The sequence below is a fragment of the Volvox carteri genome, assembly GCF_000143455.1.
Source record: "Volvox carteri f. nagariensis unplaced genomic scaffold VOLCAscaffold_1, whole genome shotgun sequence".
Lineage (NCBI taxonomy): Eukaryota > Viridiplantae > Chlorophyta > Chlorophyceae > Chlamydomonadales > Volvocaceae > Volvox > Volvox carteri.
In genome coordinates this window covers 434,425-454,346 of record NW_003307545.1, presented here as the reverse complement: position 1 = coordinate 454,346, position 19,922 = coordinate 434,425, and the positions used below count along the sequence as shown (strand labels likewise).

Sequence of the window (19,922 nt, the reverse complement as noted above, 5' to 3'; positions counted from 1 at the left end):
ACATATTGCCGTTGCTTACAACTTTGGCAGCGCGCCTTGGTGAATGGGTAGGCAACTTGTACTTTCGTAGCATACGTAGTTCATTGTTCCATTTTAGATAGCATTGCTTCTCTTTCAGCTGGAGCTGTCTCTTGCCTGATAGGCACCAAAGCTGGCGCCAATCTGTTTACATGGTAACCCAAGGGCGAGGCACGCGCATAGTGCATACGAGGGCCTTGGGACTTTTTGAGCGTGCGGTTAGCTGTTTGAACCCATTTGAACGGTACTTTACCTGTTGAAGGGTTCGGGCACCGCTCAGCTCACGAGGGTGATGAGCGAGGAGAGGGAGAGTACTGTCTGCCGAGTTTGCGTGTATCGGACATGCTTGCTATGGAACATACACTTACATGGACTGTTGCGCATACGTGTGATTGCATTGCGTGCCGCGGCCCTGTTGCGGTGGGTTGGAGCGAATTTGGTCTGTGTTTTTTTCTACTACCTCGCGGGGTCTGGACACCAGCGATGCATGATGGCATCAAGTTGCCGCTTGCGCTGTGGGTTTGTTCTTTCATTAGTTGCACCACAGGGGTACTTATGTAGAGGTGTTAGTGTTAATCGTCTCGGTAGCAGACGCGGTGGCTGCATGCATGCAGGTACCGTTTGTAGGACTGAACTGATGACACAGCGTGCTTTAGCTTGCTTGCTCGTTGCTCCAATTGAACACGTCAGCAGTGACGGTGCGTTTCCTTCAATCCAGCCTCCTCAGCATATCGTTTCGAGATAGATAGCAGTAAGATTGGTTCATATAAGTCGCTATCTTTGCCATGGTTGGCCTGATTCGCGAGAGCTGTATTCTTTTTGAAGGCCTTGATGATGATGATAACGATGAATGTTGATATAACGACCCAACTCACAAGCTCGATGATGATGATGATGACGACGATAAAGATTATTAATGTAGGATGATGACGATGATGATGATAGTGATTGTACGTTCAGAAATGATGGTGGCGATGTACATGGTGTTTGCATGTTGCGACCCATTGTACGGCTGTAATACCCCGGGTTTACATTGCCCTGGGCTGGCGGCGGCTGCCATTCTGCCCGTTGCCCCGCGACTGAGGAAGGATTCCTCATACGTTTTTACAGTTGTACAATGTAACGCCTGGTTGGTCTCTTGGGCGGGATTTGAATTCAGTATGGGCGTGTTACGAGTGCCGTAACGGGCTGTAACTTTCAAAACAGTCTTGGAACTCAGCATGTAGTAAGATAACCCTAGCATGCAGTAAGATAGTCTCAGGACCAGTGCCGTTCGTAAGATTGACGTATCACAATGTCATGTATATTGCTGTCGCAGCAGCCTGGGTTTAAGGCTACCAGGACGAGCGAGATACTACTGTCACCTATCATGACCCGTGGGTCGCTGGATACGTAGCCTTGGGAATTTACTTGACAGGCCTGCCGCCGATCGTATTTATACGCAGCACACACGAGTAGTGCCTGTATGTAGGCAGCACACCGGGCTACACCGAGAATAAGTGGGAAAATGGTGCGGGTGCTACATTGTGGCTTGGCGAAACATGGGGGAATGGGGGTTTGGGTCTCCCATTCCTCTTTGTCTTTTCCTTGCAGCTCAGGTTGCAGAATGAATGACGATTAGATCAATGCTCTCAAACGTGCTTGTCGTACATGTCCTAAGCCTGTCACTCCTTAATGGTGAGGCGCGTGTGTGTCGAATGGTCGGAAGGCGGGTGTGTGAGTATGGGCTGCACAATCGATTCTCCGCACTGGAGAGGCTCCCGTGTGGCTGGTCAGTCGCATGGTGGTCACAGTCGTGAAGATGTATGGCGGTATGGCCTGAGCGTTCACAATGCAGCCGTACGGGCTTTAATGGGAGATACCGCTTGGCAGCGGAGTCAAATGTCCCCTGATGCCATCCGAATCGGATGATAATGACACGCATGCTGCCGGTACCACCATGGGAAGGGTTTAAGTCCCTGGATGCTATCCCCAGAGCATGCGTGCAGCGTGGCCAATGTTGGGATGTTTGAGCCGCACTTCCACTCGGACAGAGGAGGGACTGGACACGGCAACCCGGCGGGATATCAAAACTGAAGGACGCGGATACCCAGAAAGATGACAGGCCGCCGAGCGGAACCCAAGGGCAAGTAACCCCGTATCAAGCATTTTTGAGGTGAAGAAAGGTGCTGGAAGCTTGAAGGTGCCATCAAGAGAAAGCAAGAGTGTGGTGGATGTAGCTGTAAGTCGGCTTTAACTCTGCGGCTGCATGGACCTGCAAGTTGCAACAACCTGCACGTTTGGAGGGAAAGCTGGCCGGAGTAGCCCCTCATGACCCGTCTCAGTGCTGCTGTTAACTAAAGGTCACAGCATAGGAAGCCGGGTTTTAGCCTAACATTTATCGTGGAAGCAGGATGCTACGAACAAAACAGTGTACGGCTCCGTACTATTACGTAGTCACCTTGTAGAGTGCAGACCACCACCCTTCTGGGTAATGCTACGTAACAAGAACTTACATACATGTATAGATAACAGCAATAGTAACACAAAGAGATGGAGCATAGCGGCCGGCTTGAAGCGTGTCGGGTCTGGGCTTTCTTGTGCCTAGCGCTACTGCCGGGACTTGTCCATTGCTCAGAGAAAAATCACAAGGTGCGGTGATTATGATTTCCACAAAATAGGGCTCTTGAACTGACGGACACTTTTTTTCCATTCATGTTTCAGTATGAGGACCGAGAGAAGGTCAACCTATGGGTGAATAAAGTGGGACCTTACAACAACCCACAAGAGACCTACAATTATTATTACCTGCCGTTCTGCAAAAGGCATCCCGCGCTCAAGGCGCAGCACAGCTGGGGAGGCCTTGGCGAGGTGCTGCAGGGCAATGAGCTGATCAACAGTCAGCTGGATATAGTTTATAAAGGTATGTAACTTGATGGGAAGGGGCTCCAGCATGTAGGCTCCGGAACAAGGTGAAGTCCGATCGCCTTGCTATGTTGCAGGCAACACCACCGGAGCTGACATCTGTTCCTTGACTCTGGACGAACGGAAAGCAAAAGTATTCGAAGATGCTATTCGTCGCCAGTATTGGTTTGAGCTCTTCGTTGACGACGTAGGTGTTGCATAGGGTTCGTGAAGCATTCGTAGACCCCGTGCTCCGACAGAAATCGGGTGATGGAGGGTTCCGTTGAGGTTAATACACGTCTTGGTATGTTTGGTTGTCCTTCCAGGCTGCAACCCCTTAACCGGCCTTGAGACCCCCTCCCCCTGTACCCCTCACCCGACCAGCTTCCTGTCTGGGGTTTCGTTGGCGAGCTCAAAAAGGATGATGCCGGCGTCGAACGCGCCTACATATACACAAGCAAGAGGTTTGATATTAGTTACAACAAAGACAGGGTACGTTTACTGCACATGCAACAGTTGTTCCTCCTACAATATGCGGAGGCTTGGACACTGGCAGAAGCGCTGAACTGGCTGGCTTGAATCTCCCCCCAGATTATCCAAGTCAACCTCACTACCGCGGATCCGGTCTTGGTGGCCGTGGGCGCCAAGCTTAACTTTCGGTACACAGTCAACTGGATCCCCTCAAAAACTCCATTCTCTCGCAGATTTGAGAGGTATCTGGATTATACTTTCTTTGAGCATAAGGTATGGCAATGCGTCCTGCTAAGAATAGCACGCACAGACACAATACGGTACTGGGTTAATGCGAGCTCACTCCGATGGGTAACCTCCTGCTTTATCCCTCAGGCATTTACCGTTGGGTTCCTCGAGTTACCAGCATCAGATCTCGCAACCTGATACTTGACCCTTACCATTTCACTTCCCTGCAGATCCACTGGTTCTCGCTCGTGAACTCGTTTATGATGGTGCTTTTCCTCACGGGCCTCGTCGCCATTATTCTCATGCGGACGCTTCGCAAAGACTATGCGCGGTGAGAGTCCTTGCAGCCACCACGAACCGCGGTTCGGTGGTGGAGGTAGAGTACGGTGTGGAAGAGTACGGAAGTGCGCCGGGAGATGGGTTTGCACGCTTGCGCTTGGGTGCAGCAGAGCTAGCCCGCCTTAAGCACCCACTCGAGCGCGCATGGTTGCCCTGTACCGTGTTCTGCTGCTGCTGCTGCCGCCGTTGTCTCTACTGTGTTTCCTTGCTGACTTGGAGCTTGAGGCTTGGGCTGGTACCCGGGGGCGGGGGACCCAGTCCGTAATTGCGCGAAGTGCATCATATGCTCGTGGGGATACGGGTTTGCCCCGCATCGCCCATCCATGCACAGAGCATATTTTCTTAGCACTGTGAGGGTTGGGACATGGGCGCAGTGGCTAAAAGTAGCAAAATAGCGGGTTGTCCTAACTTAGGCATGACAGCTCCAGCTCCTAGGTGGTATCTGGGCAAACGCTCGTACGTGTGCATTATGGTTCGGCATTCCTACGCGCCGTCCTCAAGCCAGGGTGGCTGTGGCCTGGGGTAAGGGATTTGAGGCGCACGCTATAATTTCTATCGGTAGCTCAAGCTCAGCTTCCGCGTTTTTGGTTCCCGTCCTTCTTGCCCCAAGGTATGCTCGCTCTGCTGCGGATGCGCTGGATGCCGAGTCGCTCGAGAGCGATTTCTCGGAAGAGTCAGGCTGGAAGCTGGTGCATGGGGACGTGTTTCGGCCACCTCGGCACCTGACGTTGCTGGCAGCCAGCGTGGGCACGGGAGTGCAGCTGGTGTTTTTATGTACGGCGGTCATCGTCCTCACCATCGCGGGCTCGTATTTCGAGGAGCGCGGCACCATTCTTACCTGCTTCATCATCGCGTATGCGTTTACATCCTTCATTGGTGCGTGTGGCTCTTGCGCGCGATAACGTAATTGTCGCATGGATAGTGTATGTACGACCAGAGCGTGCTGTTTGGCGGCCGGGCGGATGGTAAATGGGTAGGTGTAGGTTGGCACGGCATCTTGGAGCGCGGGGTGTGGACGTGTAAGGACAGGGTTCTCCACTTCTTACCCACTAGCTCACTCATCGTGTTGCTCATCATGGCAAATAGCCCTGCTCGGGCGCATGGAGGCGCGACGCGGCGAGGCTTCTCCCTTCTCTTTCTCTATGCTGCTCCACATCGTCGCTTAAGCAGCCGATCCTGAGCCAGTCCCACCGAAAGCTAGCGCCTGCCGCGCCCTTGCTCGCCACCCTCCACATTTTGCCAGTCTTTGCAGCCTCTCTCACGTCCTAACACCGCTCCCCACGACCCACTTATTACTGTCACCACGGCCCAGGCGGATACGTGTCTGGAGGGCTGTACGCGCGCCACGAGGGCCGGCAATGGATTCGCACCATGCTGATGACAGCGTCACTCTTCCCAGGGCTATGCTTTGCCATTGCCTTTGGGCTCAACACCATTGCCATCTTTTACCACTCCCTTGCGGCCGTGCCCTTCGGCTACATCATGGCGGTGCTGCTGCTTTGGGGCTTTATCTCGTTTCCGCTGTGCCTCATTGGCACTGTCATTGGCCGTAACTGGAACTCCATCCCCAACTGTGAGTGAACACCCGTCACATCTGCTTAGGGACCCCTGGGCTGGGCTGGGTTGTTGGCTGACCTGCCATCATGGCCGATCTGCCATGGCCGGGTCTGGTTGGGGGCCCCGTGCGTCCTGTTCCGAAGATGCCGGCTCACTGTAGTGGCATTGCTTTAGTGGCTTCCGTCGATCCTCGATGACCACATCGCTCCTCTCCTGTTCCTGTTTCCTTTCCTCCTCATGAATTCCGTGTCTCGTGCGGATTCCTTCAGTTGTGTTTCCCGTTGTTAATAACGTCAAAATTTTCAGAAGTTACTGAACGGGCCTCTGCCCACGCCCCTGGCGGGATTGCCGCCTCCCTTAACACCCGCAGATCCCTGCCGCGTGAAGCGCATACCGTCGCCTATACCCGACAAGCACTGGTACCTGCGTCCTTGGGCCATTTGCATGGCGGGCGGTTTGCTGCCCTTCGGTTCTATCTTTATTGAGGTGAGCCACACCTGGGCCAATGTGGCGCGCGAGGTTCTGCCGGCATCCCCTAACCGCAGGTCTTGTGTAATTCTGCTAATTTGGGCCACAGCAGAAGTGATTATTAAATTTGAACAGGACCGTGCGGGAAACATAAGCGGTGTCATATTCAGGCTTGTTCAGAAATGATCTGTTGAGGTCAGAAAATATGGACGTGGTGTGCAGTAAGGACATAAGCTAACTAGGTCGTAGCGTCAGCCCCGTCATCCTGAGGAGGATGGTCCATGGCATTCCTCTTGCCTTGGCCGCCGATCCCTCCGAATTGAATATCGGTGTCATGTGCTGCGCCTGATTCCGCCGAGCCTCCTCCCGGCTCATGTCCCTTAAATGACGTCCATCTGCGCTGTCCGATTGCCACCCTTTCGCTGCGCAAGATGTACTTCGTCTTTACCAGCTTCTGGAATTACAAGGTCTACTACATTTACGGCTTCCTGTTGCTGGTGGTCCTTATCTTGCTGGTGGTAACGGTTTGCGTTACCATCGTGGGCACCTACTTCCTCCTCAACGCTGAGAACTACCACTGGCAGTGGACCGCCTTTGGCATGTCGGCATCTACCTCCTTCTATGTATTCCTCTACTCGGTGCACTACTTCCTGTTCAAGACCAAAATGACTGGCCTGTTTCAGACGTGCTTTTACTTTGGCTACACGTCCATGTTCTGCCTGGGGTTAGCGCTACTATGCGGCGCGGTGGGCTACATGGCCGCAGCGGCCTTTGTCCGGACGATATACCGCAACGTCAAATGCGATTGAGGGTTTCGAGGGTTTTGCTGGAGGGGGGGAGCTGTTCGCATCGCATCTGGGGGCCCTAGGGAATTGGTGAGGAAGGTAGCGGAGAGCGTGAGGGTGTGAAGGGTTAGAGGCTGGGAAAGGAAGGAGGTCCCAGCATTAGGGATTGAGGCTGGCAATGATTGGACGAATAGCAGTATCGCGGAATGTGGATGTGTATAGGCCACGCAGCCGGTGATGCGTTTGGGATACCAATCAGGATGTATCGCGCAGAGGGCAGGGCTGCTTGTTCAGGTTCAGGTCTGCAGAGCTGAGGGCAGTAGTTGTGGGTAGTCTCTGCTTACACAGGCGAGGGGTACCCTTGTTTGCTCGGTTATTACCCGCTTGGAGGGGCCTTAAATGCTCCAGGCGATTGTGATATAAATAACGCTGTTGCTTGCAGGGGTACAGGGGCTGCGATTGAGGTGGCGATATTCAAATCCGGCTGTCAATAGACACTTTTATAGCTGTTGTTCGCTTTCAGGGGCCTTATGGCCGTATGGTCGGCTTTCAGGAGGACTTCCAGGCGGAGTAAGATGCGAGCTAGCTGACACAGATAACGACGCGTCGAATGGCCCAAGGAGTCCCTCGTATGTGGACAGTCCTGTGATCAGTCCAGTGTGAAAGTACCACTGTCGTCAACCGACCGCAAAGCTGGAGCAAGGAGCGCAGGACAGGAGGGTGCGGGAGAGGAACAGGAGCGTTAGAACAAAGGATAATAGCACATGACCACTTGTGACGAGGACAAGGTTTGGTTCGTGGGGTTAGGTTGGGCTAGGTGTGGCACGGCAGGCGTCCGGGTAATATGGGGTAAGGCCTATGGAGCTATGTAAGGCCAAAGGAGCTATGCTGCTTCCCATAGGATAGTGAACGAGATTGAGCCGCTGCTTTCTATAAGGATAACAGACGTTCCCCGAATAAAACGCGAAGTAGCTCGAGATAACCTTGCCGTACGGAACTGCGCTATGTACCGCCCTTTGCATACCATCGTGAAAGACGCGCAACATGGATGTGGCCGCACAAGCAAGTGCGTCTATTTACGTCTTAACCAAGACGAATGTAATGGTCGTAATTCACGCCTTCCCGTTTTGGCTGACATTTCTGGGCGTCCACTCTACTGTATTACGCATTGATGCTCCCTAATACATCTACTGAGGGCACTTTAAGTAGCTGAACGCGAAACGTCGCCGAAACTTGACAGGCAAAGATGAAATCAATGTCCTCATCCCTTGGCAGAAGCGCGCATCTCCATGGCCCCACATTCCCTGGACACAGCGTCCATGCAGGGAAGTCCTCTCGTACAAATAAGCGCTTATGGGTTACGTTTGCTGCAGCCGAAGCGGAGCTCGGTACATTGCACACTGTACAGGTGAGCTCGGTCACAGCCTGGCAGCGAAGTTTTTGAAATAAACTTGAACAGCGCTTATAAAAAATTAAATACCAGCTTTTGGGGTTTCCATAGTGGCCGAAAGAACGGCATGTATCCCCGGCATGCCTACGTGCGTTTCTTGCGCAGACTGGCGAAACCTTGGCTCAGATTGCTCTTGCGTATGGCGTATCAGTCGAGCAGATCCAGGTGAGGCAACTTAAACAGCGACTCTTGCACCTCCGCGAAGCGACTGATCAATACCAGGTGCATGGAGGTCTGCAGGAAGCACTGCCGAGGGCCAACCGTGGGAGGCGTGCGATGCTGCGTTCAGATGCGATGTTGCAGCCTGGCCAAAAGCTGATCGTGGGCAGGTACGTTACCCAGAGTTATGACAGGGATGCGCCTCGCTAACCCCAACCCCTGCCCAGCCTAGCGCGGACAGTCGTCCAGTCGGAACACTAACCCTCCTCAGATCCCGCACGGCTTTCTTTCTCTAAGCCTCTACAAACCCAGTTCTATTCCGCAATTCGTCGCAACCTTCAACCCCTCCATGATCACCGGGTTCTTCGTGGCCATGCCACGAAATCAGGTCTGGGAGCCCAAGCGCGGCGGCCGGCACAGCCGGAGCCACAGCCGCGTACAGCTGGCAACAGCACCCCGCGTCGCTGGCAGCAGCATGCCTTGGCGGCGTTCTGCTGGCAGCCGGGGTCTTCCAGGTGTTCTCAACCCGCAAGGTGCGCCACTGCGTATTTGTATGCGCACTGTATGCCACTGCGTATTTGTATGCGATTGCGTCCATATACGAGCGAGTGCCGGAATATGAGCGAATATAGGCGACGAGTTACTATGAAGGGACAAAGGATGTGTGCATTTCCAGGGTGAAAAAGGAAATCTGCTCTCATCTATGTATTGACTGGCATTAAAGACTGAGCCAGCTAAAAACAGTCCCTTGATAAAATGTTTGATACATGATTGGGTGGGGCCCTGTCTTCCAGCCGAAGATGGTCAAGGGTACTGAAGGACAACAAAAGAACAACAATTTTAGAAAAGCAATTAAAAGGTACTGTAAGTTAAAGGAAAGCTGATGTGCACGTGCTGCTCCGAAGCTGTACTTTCTGTTGCTGCTGCTGCAGCTGCTGCTGTTCGGATGTGTTGCCAGCCCTATGCATTGCTTGGTCAGCATCTGCGCAGAGCTTCCTAAATGCGGCTGAACTCTTTGCCTGCTTGCGTCGCCTCCCTCGCCGGCTGCGGCTGCTGCTACTGGTAAACTGCTGCTATTACTGCTTCCGCTTCTGGTCCTTACGCCGACCTCGGCGGCCGATCCCGCGATACCCATCCATGCAGGCAGCTATTTCTGTCGCTTCCGCCGGAGAAGCGCCGGCGGCAACCGCGAACGTCGAGGGGAAACCCGGCATCCGCCCCGCATCATCACCCACATTCACGTCCACAACGGCATCCGCACCCTCACCCACGCACTCGTCCGTTTCCACGCCGCCTGCTAGGGTCTTAACAGCAGTTTCGGAGGTCAGGGCGCTGCTGCAGGTACGGAAATGGCATTGCGGATATGCACGCGCGTTTCCCTGCGACGCATCGCCTGACGTGTGCTTGGGCCCGACAAGAGCTCGGCTCTAGGGGAGCAGGCAGGTGCCCAGAATAAGGTCGTCCACAGGGATCATAAGCTAAGGGCCTTTCCGCTGCTGCCAGAAGGAAGTGCGGGCGCGTTGGAAGAGGAGGACTCAGCAGAACGGAGGTGCAGCATGATCACAGGTCGTGACTCAGGAGTTTCTACGCAGGTCATCCCGCGGCGTCCTTATTTTTGAAGCTCCCCCTGGGTTGTCGTCGAGCCTCCACTTTAGCGGTGTGCATGCTTGAGTACGTGTATTTGTGTTTGTGCAGGACGCAGAAGTGGAGATCTGCGCTGTGGAATCCGCTCTAGCTGCCGTACGGCGTGCCGCAGCCACTGCCGCTGCTGAAGCCCCGGGAACACCGGTCGCTGCAGCCGTCAGCAAAGTCATCGCCGCCCCCGCTAACCTAGCTACAACCACAACTGCGACCCCCTTAGCCGCAATCACAGAAACGGCGGTGAGTGTGCACCATTGCTCCATTGCTTCGGACCCGGCTGAACCCGGTGTGGATCCAGCCGCGGTAGGTAAATCCTACCTTCGTGGATCCAGCCTTCGTGGATCCAGCCGTAGTGAATTCCCTATACCATACCATACACGCTGTTGCGCACGTATGTCCCAGGCGGGACCCTCCTTGCCCCCTCCTCACAGCGCCAGCTGGGTGCCAGCTGGCGTGCTAGCCCAGCGGGCCATGAAGCAGAGCGTGGAAGCTAATGTTTCCTATCCAGCTGGAAACAAATTCGACAGAACGATTCGATTTCGTGAATTAATGAGCCGCACACAAGTGTCCAAACATTTGATGTGATCCATCCATGTGGTGGATTCAAATATGTGTCATGGTATCTTATTTATCACCCTCGAGAGCTCTTTGCATTGGCCAAAGCGGCTAACTAACGACGCCCCAAAAATCCATCATTTCGCCACCTGCTTCCACAAACGGTGATGCGTCCAACATGGTGGTGATCATCCATAAACCACAACCAGAACCGCAACCAACAGAACTACCAGTACTACTACTACCAGAGTTACCCGCCAAGCGGTCGTCTACCGGGACGACTACTATCGGCCTGGGCCCTTGCTGCTGCGTTGCGCTGGCCGGAACATTGCCTGCAGGTACCCTCCGAAAAGTCCACCACCGACCCTTCGCGGCAACCTGTCTCCGTACCAGGCCCCACATCATCATCATCATCATCATCATCGCCGCCGCCGCAACCTGGAGAGGTGGCGACGACAGCGACGGCGGAGGCGGCGGAGGCGGCCTGCGTCAGGGTTCCATTTGACGCCGCCAACCTGGAATCTGGAGCCGTGGCTGCGAAGGCTGTCATCGCCGCAGCAGAGACGATGGCTGCTGCTGCTGCTGCTACTGCTACTGCTACTGCTACTATTGCAGGTGCTGCTGCGACTACTGACGTTGCTGCTACTGCCGCTTTGGGCCCCGCGGGGACAGGTGCGGGGCTACACGGTCCGGATGTCCCTTGCCTGTCTGTCTGTCCGTCCGTCAGTCCTGTCTGTCTGTCCGTCATTACATGGTCACGCTCCGCTGGGTTATAATGACAATTATGATGATAGTGATGGTGATGATGGTGATGATGATAGTGATGGTGGTGATAGTGATGCTGCTGATGGTGATGATGATGACCTCACCTCGTGTGACATTGAACGTGACCTGCCTGATCTCGGCCGCGGAGTACGACTAATCCGGTGCGTCACAACACCCCAATAAACCAACACACCAACACACCACACACCAACACAGGCAACACGAGTGCAGCAGATTCTCATCTCACTGTCCAGGACCCCAAACCCGGTGATGCGTCCGCTGTTGCAAACACCGCTGATGCAGCGGAAGCAGCGGAAGCGGAGGCTGAAGCGGGTGCGAAGCAGGAGACGGTGGAGGTGTCGGCGGAGGAGTCGAAGCCGTCGCCATGGGCCGCCTTTGACACGGCCGCGCAGGTGGCGGCGGCTCGAGCTCGTGTGCAGACAGCATTGGAAGCTGCGTACGAGTTGATGCTCTTATCGCCGCGGAACAACCTGGAGGTGGCCGCGACGGCGCCTGCAGAGCCACCAGAAGCTGCGACGCTACCGGCGGAGGAGGCGGCAGCAGCGCCAGAGATGTCGGTGGTGCAGGAGGTGCATGAGGTGTCGGCGGTGCCGGTGTTGGTGACGCCGGAGGTGCTGGCGGCGCCGGAGGCGGTGCCGGAGGAGGCGCCGCCGCCGCCGCCGGCGGCGCTGCCGCTGGTGGTGGCGGGGGAGGCACTGGGCCCGTTATCGTCACCACGACCAATGGATGCAGTGTCCGCGGGCCAGGTGTTGGACCGCATCCGATCTATCAACAAACTGCTGGAAGAGGTAAGCCTTGTCCTACATGCCGTACAACACACATCTACATAGCAACAACTGGTATGTATTCTGTGCAATCTGTGCATCAAGTGGCAACCAACTGTGCTCACTCTCCAACGCATGCAACAGGAACAGCAACGAACCGTCGTAGAGGGGGTGCTGTCCGCAGCCGCCGTTACGGCGGCAGAAGAGCGATTGCAAGAGGCCGCCACTGCTGAAGGGCCGGCGGCGGCGAAGGCGACGGAGCCGGAGTTTATGGAGCCCGAGGCGGCGGTCAAGGTGTTTGAACCGGAGGTGGAGTACGCGTACGGGCCTACGACAGATGTGGCGACAGACAGCCAGCGGGCTGCAGGGCTGATGGACAAGGTTGATTTGCTCCTGGCGTCCTTCGATGCGCTGTCCCCTGAGGTAGAGGCGGCATTGCAGGAGGTGGAGGAGAAGGCTGCTGCTGCAGCGGCCGGTTCGGCGGCAGCAGCGAAGCTGCTGCCGCCGCCACCACCGCCAGCGGCGGCGGCGCCGCCGCTGAGCTTGACAATAGCTGCCCGCGCTGACGGCATCACCCCTCCAAAGCCCATCTTAAGGCTGCCTAAGAGGCTGGGAGCGGCTGCGCCGCTGCCGCTGCTACCAGCCCCAACGGCCCCGCCGGCGGATCGTACCGCCGCGGCCGCCGCTGCGGCGGAGGCAGTTTCGGCGGCGGAGAAGCCGACGGGTCCGTCGCAGATGTTTGCGCTGACGGCGGGCGCGCTGGAGGCTGTGGTGCGGCCGTTAGGCACCCAGGTAGCAAGCCAGGTGCTGGACCGTATTCGGGACATCGGCAAGCTGTTGGAGGAGGTGAGTGAAATGGCGGCGATGGATGAGGGGATGACGCCATGGGGATGGTGGATGGAAACATCAATTATATAACTCTGCCATGCAAGAGCGCACACAGCGAATCTATATTAATGTGGTCCAAAGTCCACCATCCATGATCCGTTCCCAGTAGTCCTGTCTGTCCACACATCAAGATAGAGATGGATAGATGGAGGTGTTGTCGCCCTAGTGCTCCTTGGCCCTTCACAGCGCCCTTCATCGCGCGACTCCTCACGACCCCCTCCCTCCACTGCCGGTAATCTCCGCTACCGGGACGCGTCCCGCTCCTCTACTGCCTGGCTCACCAGGAGGAGCAGCGACGCTCCGACGATAAGGCAGCGGAGACGGCAATAGCAGCAGTGGCTGTGGTTTCGGAGCCAGTAGCGCCTTCGATAGCAACAGCAACGGTGGCTGTGGTTACGGAGCCGGTGGCGATTCCGGTGGCAACAGCAACGGTGGCTGTAGTTTCGGAGCCTGTTGAGTCGGACGCGTTCGCCGCCGCTGCGGAAGCGGACGCCGCCGCTGTCGTTGAGTCGGACGCGTTCGCCGCCGCTGCGGAAGCGGACGCCGCCGCTGTCGTTGAGTCGGACGCGTTCGCCGCCGCTGCGGAAGCGGACGCCGCCGCTGTCGTTGAGTCGGACGCGTTCGCCGCCGCTGCGGAAGCGGACGCCGCTGTCGTTGAGTCGGACGCGTTCACCGCCGCTGCGGAAGCGGACGCCGCCGCCGTCGTTGAGTCGGACGCGTTCGCCGCCGCTGTCGTTGAGTCGGACGCGTTCGCCGCCGCTGGGGAAGCGGACGCCGCCGCTGTCGTTGAGTCGGACGCGTTCGCCGCCGCTGCGGAAGCGGACGCCGCCGCTGTCGTTGAGTCGGACGCGTTCGCTGTCGTTGAGTCGGACGCGTTCGCCGCCGCTGCGGAAGCGCACACCGCTGTCGTTGAGTCGGACGCGTTCGCCGCCGCTGCGGAAGCGCACACCGCTGTCGTTGAGTCGGACGCGTTCGCCGCCGCTGCGGAAGCGGACGCCGCCGCTGTCGTTGAGTCGGACGCGTTCGCCGCCGCTGCGGAAGCGCACGCCGCTGTCGTTGAGTCGGACGCGTTCGCCGCCGCTGCGGAAGCGCACGCCGCTGTCGTTGAGTCGGACGCGTTCGCCGCCGCTACAGAGCCGGACGCCGCTGTCGTAGCCGCGGGGCCGGGCGCTGCGGGCTTCACAGTCTCAGACCCCGTCGCCGCCACCTCGAAGACGGGCGCTGCCGCCGCCACGCTGTCGGACGGGATCACCGCCAGCGTGTTGTCGGACGCCGCCGCTGCCGCCACCGTAGCTGCCATGGAGCGGGTTGCTGCCACCGCCGTGACGGCGGCCGGCGTGGCCGGCCTGCCGGCTTCAGCACTAACGCAACAACTGCCGCAACCGCCACCGCAGCCGCCGCTAACACCGGTGATGCCATCATCCACGCCATCCTCTTCACCGCCGCCGTTACCATCGTTGCCGGCGCCAACACAGCCGCCAGCTGCGGCTAGCACCGCCGCCAGGCCGCCCCAGACGCCCCGACGAACGGACCCCGCCCCTGGCGGCAGCGGTACCAGCACCACCTCAGATGCCACGCTCGTCCACCTCAAATCCAGATTGTTAGATATGGTGTACGGCACGGCGCGCGGCGTGTCGGCGACGTCGACACAGCGCGCGGTTATTGAGGAGCTTGTCGAGGCCTTGGAGCTCCGAAACCCCAACGTTATGGCCACTGACGTGAGACACTTCTTTCCTTCGCTCACTCGCTCTTGAAGCTGAGCCCTACTAAGACTTACTGTTCTTTGTCAGCCTGTCACTGCACGCCTTGGATCATGTATGCCTAAGATTGTGCCTGGCCCATAGTTAAGTTTGGTCCGTTGTAAAACTACATGGCGGTTATATAACTACCTTGCGCAACGTAATCTGCGTCTCTCTTCTGATCTGTCCACCTGCCGTACAGGCCGTCACTGCTCTGGGTGGTCGTTGGAAGTTGGTTTACACGTCCAACGTGGCCACGTTGTTGCTTCTGGGGGCTCTGGACGGCATGCCGCTGGTCGATGTGGGGGATGTGGTGCAGATCATCGACCCGGAGGGACTCACAGCCACGAACAAGGCAAGGGGAAGGGGGAAGAAGAAGGAAAGGGTTACAAAGGCATAGCCTGGTACACACAGGCAGACGTACGTACAGACGTACCTTATCTATGGCCCATTAACCCCTCCCCCCCCTATCCCTCCCCCCCCCCTCCTCCTCCAGATCGACTTGGCTGTTCCCGTGCTTCTGTCCCTCCGTGCCGAGTCGGGTTTGGAGGTCCGCTCCCCCCGGCAGTTCAAGGTGCGTCTGACCCGTGTGGGTTTGGACACGTACGTCGCCACCCCGCAGCTGCTGGCGGCGCTGGAGGTGCCCCCCTCCGTCACGTTGCTGGGGGCCACCCTGGACCTAACCCCGCTCAGAAAGCTGCTGGAACCCATCAACAGCGGCCTGGAGGTGAGGGGGGCGGGGCTTCGGGGGGCTCACGCAGCCACGTGGATTTTCCCCGCATTTCCCGACCCTTCCGGCCACGTAGCCTGGACCCAAGTAATATACTCCTGGATTTGGGTTTCACGTCGGCGTTTGGGTAAAGCGTTTGTTGTGTCCTTTTGTACCCGTTTTGCCGTTATCCGTTAGCCCCTTCTCGTTTCTGTTGTCGCTGTTGCCCCTGCCTCGTTGACCACCCTCCTCCAGGCCGCTCAGAGCATTGTGAGCCGTGCCGTAGCTCCGGAAATCAGTATGGACTCCGTTCCTGTTCCTCCGGGCCTGACCCGCGGGTCGGTGTCCGAGGCCGCCAGCTTGTGGATGCTGACCACCTACCTGGACGACACGCTGCGTATTAGCCGAGATGATGAAGGACGAGTCTTTGTAATGCTCAAGGTGGGAAGAGGGTCTCTGTGTGTGTTGGCCTGTGTGTATGTTGACAGGAGGGAAGGGGCGGGCGCGGAATATCGGGAACAGGGTCTACCTACCTACCCTGTCTGCCTACCTTCCTGCCTACCTTCCTGCCTGTCTGCTTGCCTGTCAGGACGTGGGTATCTACCCTGGCGACACCGCGAGGGTCCCCCGGAGTTGAAACCCCCGGTGATCTCTCCCACCTGGCGACATCTCCCCTCCTCCCGGAGACATGAAGAGAAGATAAGAGGGAGGGGCCGCCGGGGGGCGCCATTTGGGGTGAACGTGGGGTGAACCCTCCCACACAGCTACAAGGTCCCCTCTCTCACCCTGTCTTCTCGCTCCTCCTCACCCTGCTGCTGCTACCGGTCCTGACTTACCCATGTTGGGGCACATCCCATGATAGATATTGGCCTTGGGTCTTCGGCTCGTATGGGTAGTTATACAGGTATGGGGTCACGCACCCCCAACCATGTAACACACACACACACACACATCCCACTAGCGTTCCCAAAGTTATCATGTTCTTGATTCATCCCGCTTTATGGTGGCGGGTGTCGGTGAGGCAAAATGAAAAGAAAAAGTTTGGTAAATTCTGAGTGTTCATGAGTGAATGGCGGAGACCACCAATCGCGTCGTGCAGCTGCTGCTACAGTACTGCAGTACTGCAGTACAGCTGCAATCATGGCAACTGTGCAATGCTTATAAAACAACTCTTGAAAGCGGTAGTAGAAGATTCTGTAAAGGGATTCTTCCTTTTAGTTCTGTCATGTATGTATGTATGTACATATGTATGCATACTTTCGGGGCCAAGGACCTGCAGGGTCCAGAGGGTGTTTCTCCGCCTCTGTGAGCCACAAGATATGTCAGTCGTATTGCATCTGTCGTACCGTACAGAACGTGCATGTATGCCGTTGTAGTGCGTGTGGCTGTATAAGAATAAACCAACCGCCAGTAGAGGCTGCCCGCACTATTCCTCCGCTGTCTCGCATTTTCCGCTTTGCATACTCCGCGCCCGTTGCATGGTGTGGTAGCGTTACAGAGCTTTGTGGTGTGGAAACGTACCACTGTACGAAATGTGCTCATGAGAGGACCGTTGGCTGTGTGTGTATGTGGTTGTTACAGGCTGTGTAATTAGCACATTAACGAAGTAATGTTCTTTGGAGGACAGGTGCAGTGCGACCTCACCCGACCTTTCTTCCCCCGATGGAGCCGCACAGTGGGAGGCCACCGTGGCTCTCATCCACTCGACCGCCAGCCTAGTAAAGTACCTCATAGATGCCTACCCGGAAAACATGCCGCACTGGGACCCCATAGACTGAGCATGCTTGCATGGTGAAAGCCATGGAAACACGGATACAAGTGCCGTGGGCTCAGTATTTTGTGTCAAGCACTGTTGACTGCACCACGGATGCAGGGTGCATGTTCCCTCTTGGGGAGCAGACTGCCAGCAAATGCTGAGCGGAAGAGGTGTGCCTGAGTTTGTCCTTGTTCAGTTGCTTGCCTGCTGCACACTTGGCTCGGTTTGGCATGGCATGGTGCAGATCAGTTGGCGTAGTGTGGCGTGGTGTGGCTTGTCCTGGTTGCAGTGACACAACGTGCCCAACCCCGCCGAATGCCATGTTTTTTGTTTGCCACAGTGAAGCGGGCTTCTTGGTGCCCATTGCAGTCAGGAAACTAGAGTCCCTTGGCCTGCTTGGTGCCAGCACTGCTGTACCCACTAGGGGTTATCACCATCGATGGCATGTCCAGTAGTGGTGCAGCCACCACTGCTATTCTCAATTTGCTGCCCTAGCTTGGGGAATGGAGGGTGCGTGATCAGATGAGGAAGTGGGAGGTGAGGAGTCACCCCTGGCGGCGCAGTGATACGAGGTTGCGGATGGTTTCGATTCCAGCCGTACACAACAAACTGCCCCGTGGATGTCAGTTACACATATCGGTATTTTTTGTATTTGGTGTCCTGTGTTTCCCAACACCCCCAAACGGAGGAGTGGAGCCTGAGCCCATAGCAAATCGTGCTTGGGTGTGCCTGATGCTGTTAATGAAGTTCGTTAGGCTTGCAGGGGCCTTTGTTCAGGGGATAGCCCCTTTCCGTCTTGGTTCATGGTTTCGGAGGGTCATGTAATGTGAGGAGTTCAGGAGGTCACAAACTTTCGAGAGGACACAGGATGAGTTGTCAGAGTGAGGCTTGGGTTGCAGCCGCCAGCTTGGAGCGAGGACATTTTTTGCGCACAAACCAAGTTTGGTCCGAAGTGCAGCCCAAGGTAGCCGGCGCGCGTTTTCCACGTGACCGGCCAGAACATCGGCAGCCCTTTCTCAAGCACGCGCAGGGTGACCAGGTCATATGCGCTGAGAGCATAGACCTGCCTCCTAACCTGTCCATTGGGATGTAAAAACAACAGCTCACACTTTCGCGCATTCACAGTAACACTGAAACCCCCCGTTGTGGGGGACGCATGTTCTGCTGACCAGTACGGCCCGTACAACCTTGTCTTGTTTTGTGTTTTGCAAGATCTGTTCCAGTTACTATGCATAACTTACTCCAACACGGCTTGAATACATAACCTACACTCCTTTCTGATAAGAGCTTAGGTGATGCTGCAGCAGATGCGGCAAAATGCAAAAAACGCAACACTGATGGCGACCTGCAGCCGTAATATTCCCGTGGATGGTATTCCACTAAATATTTGGGGTCGACGCTGCTGAAGCATAACCTGCGAGGACCAGTTTCTCGTTTGGCGCAATGACGCCAGATGACAGGCAGCGTATGTGTGCTGCTGTGACACAGGCTGGCCTGGACTCTGCTGGGCTAGATGAAGAGGACTTGGAGCTACTGTGGGCAGCCAAGTACCGGACCGCTGCACGCCTGCGTGCAGCTACACGGGAAAATCTCGTTGAAGCGCATCTGGCGCCTGGCGTGGTGGATGCCATTCAGCAGGCCTTAGGTACATTCTAAGCGCGGTTCCTGTGCCACCAATAAGGCCATCCTTTGCCGAGGAGCCTGCGTTGCATAGGTTGATCGTATCGTGATCTGTCTCCGGTATCGCAACCAATAACTTTCAAGACGTAAACAAACGTATCTTTATTCAAGATAGGTAAGTCGTGATAACGTTGTGATGGTAACCACCCTGAGACAGTAATAATAACTTGCAAGAAAGGTTATTGCTGTGACGGATGATCTTCCTCAACAGTGAACCCTAATATAGGCGTTGTTTGTATAGTGACAATAAGTTGCAGCCTCTCCTCTTTAGAATGGTGTTTCCAGGCTTTGCGGTTGAGAGTAAATCGGATGTTACAACTTTTCTCGGTAGCGCACTGAGCTGCTGGTGGCGCTAGCTGCTGTATTGTGTACCAGCTACAACAGACTTGGGCAAGGGTCCAGCATGCTTTCTTACCTAGTAGCATGTTGCGGCTCATTCCTCAACTGGGGCCATAGACTTCACAACCATATGAGCTGATCCAGTGAATGTGTACATCAAACAGTGCAGTGCTGTCTCATATCCGGGGCCCACAACTTGCACTTGTCTAGCTTACCTAGAAGATCAAATATAGCGCCTCTTGCAGACTAAACATTAAACGGCTGCATGTTTAGAGCTGCTTGCACTTTTTAACCAAGTGCAGTTTACATAGCCATGTTGGTAGCAACTGTGCTTATCAGCCTGGCCCGTGTGGCCTAAGAATCATCCACAATTTGCTTGTCTATTGTGTTTCTGATGCTGCACTCACAGGCTCTGCTGAGCCCACCCTCTTAGAAGCATTTTACAAGCTTGTTGAGGGGGTCAAAGAGGACAACAAAGAAGCAGCTGCAGTGAAAAGCTTGAGAAGCTGAGCAAGACGCTTGAGAAGCAGAACAAAAAGATGATTGAGACCAAAGCTCTTCTGGAGAGGGAGATTGTCGCCTTGGGGTTCAGGGGCATAGGTTCATCACGACCCAAAACTTCAGTGAGTGTACAGCTAGTGAGTGTACAGCTGTAATTACTGAAGACTAGCAGCGTACACTCACTGATGTTTTGGGTCATGATGAAC

At 55.9% G+C, this 19,922-nt stretch overlaps 2 protein-coding genes across 2 annotated transcripts; both read left to right on the top strand.

The window, feature by feature from the left end:
- Positions 1 to 2,532: 2,532 nt before the first annotated feature.
- Positions 2,533 to 7,363, top strand: VOLCADRAFT_72231 (uncharacterized protein). The gene is made up of 10 exons (XM_002945952.1): positions 2,533 to 2,649; positions 2,722 to 2,920; positions 3,000 to 3,109; positions 3,286 to 3,393; positions 3,493 to 3,645; positions 3,831 to 3,931; positions 4,550 to 4,815; positions 5,252 to 5,512; positions 5,867 to 5,982; positions 6,396 to 7,363. The coding sequence occupies exons 1-10, from the start codon at positions 2,551 to 2,553 to the stop codon at positions 6,771 to 6,773; spliced, it is 1,791 nt and encodes a 596-aa protein (XP_002945998.1). The 5' UTR covers positions 2,533 to 2,550; the 3' UTR covers positions 6,774 to 7,363.
- A 7,215-nt stretch (positions 7,364 to 14,578) lies between these two features.
- On the top strand, positions 14,579 to 15,899 carry VOLCADRAFT_46017 (uncharacterized protein; the record flags this gene model as incomplete). The annotated part of the gene is made up of 4 exons (XM_002945951.1): positions 14,579 to 14,710; positions 14,934 to 15,116; positions 15,228 to 15,458; positions 15,705 to 15,899. Coding segments are annotated over 4 exons (741 nt in total), but the record flags the coding sequence as incomplete, so codon positions are not given.
- Between the last annotated feature and the right edge of the window lie 4,023 nt (positions 15,900 to 19,922).

What these genes read in the sequence shown, in the direction of transcription:
- VOLCADRAFT_72231 (XM_002945952.1), top strand. Translation starts at nt 2,551, where the DNA reads ATGGAGCATAGCGGCCGGCTTGAAGCGTGTCGGGTCTGGGCTTTCTTG. An exon ending in TGCGTTTACATCCTTCATTG is followed by an intron (nt 4,816 to 5,251) that starts GTGCGTGTGGCT and finishes ACCACGGCCCAG; the next exon opens with GCGGATACGTGTCTGGAGGG. An exon ending in CTGGAACTCCATCCCCAACT is followed by an intron (nt 5,513 to 5,866) that starts GTGAGTGAACAC and finishes TAACACCCGCAG; the next exon opens with ATCCCTGCCGCGTGAAGCGC.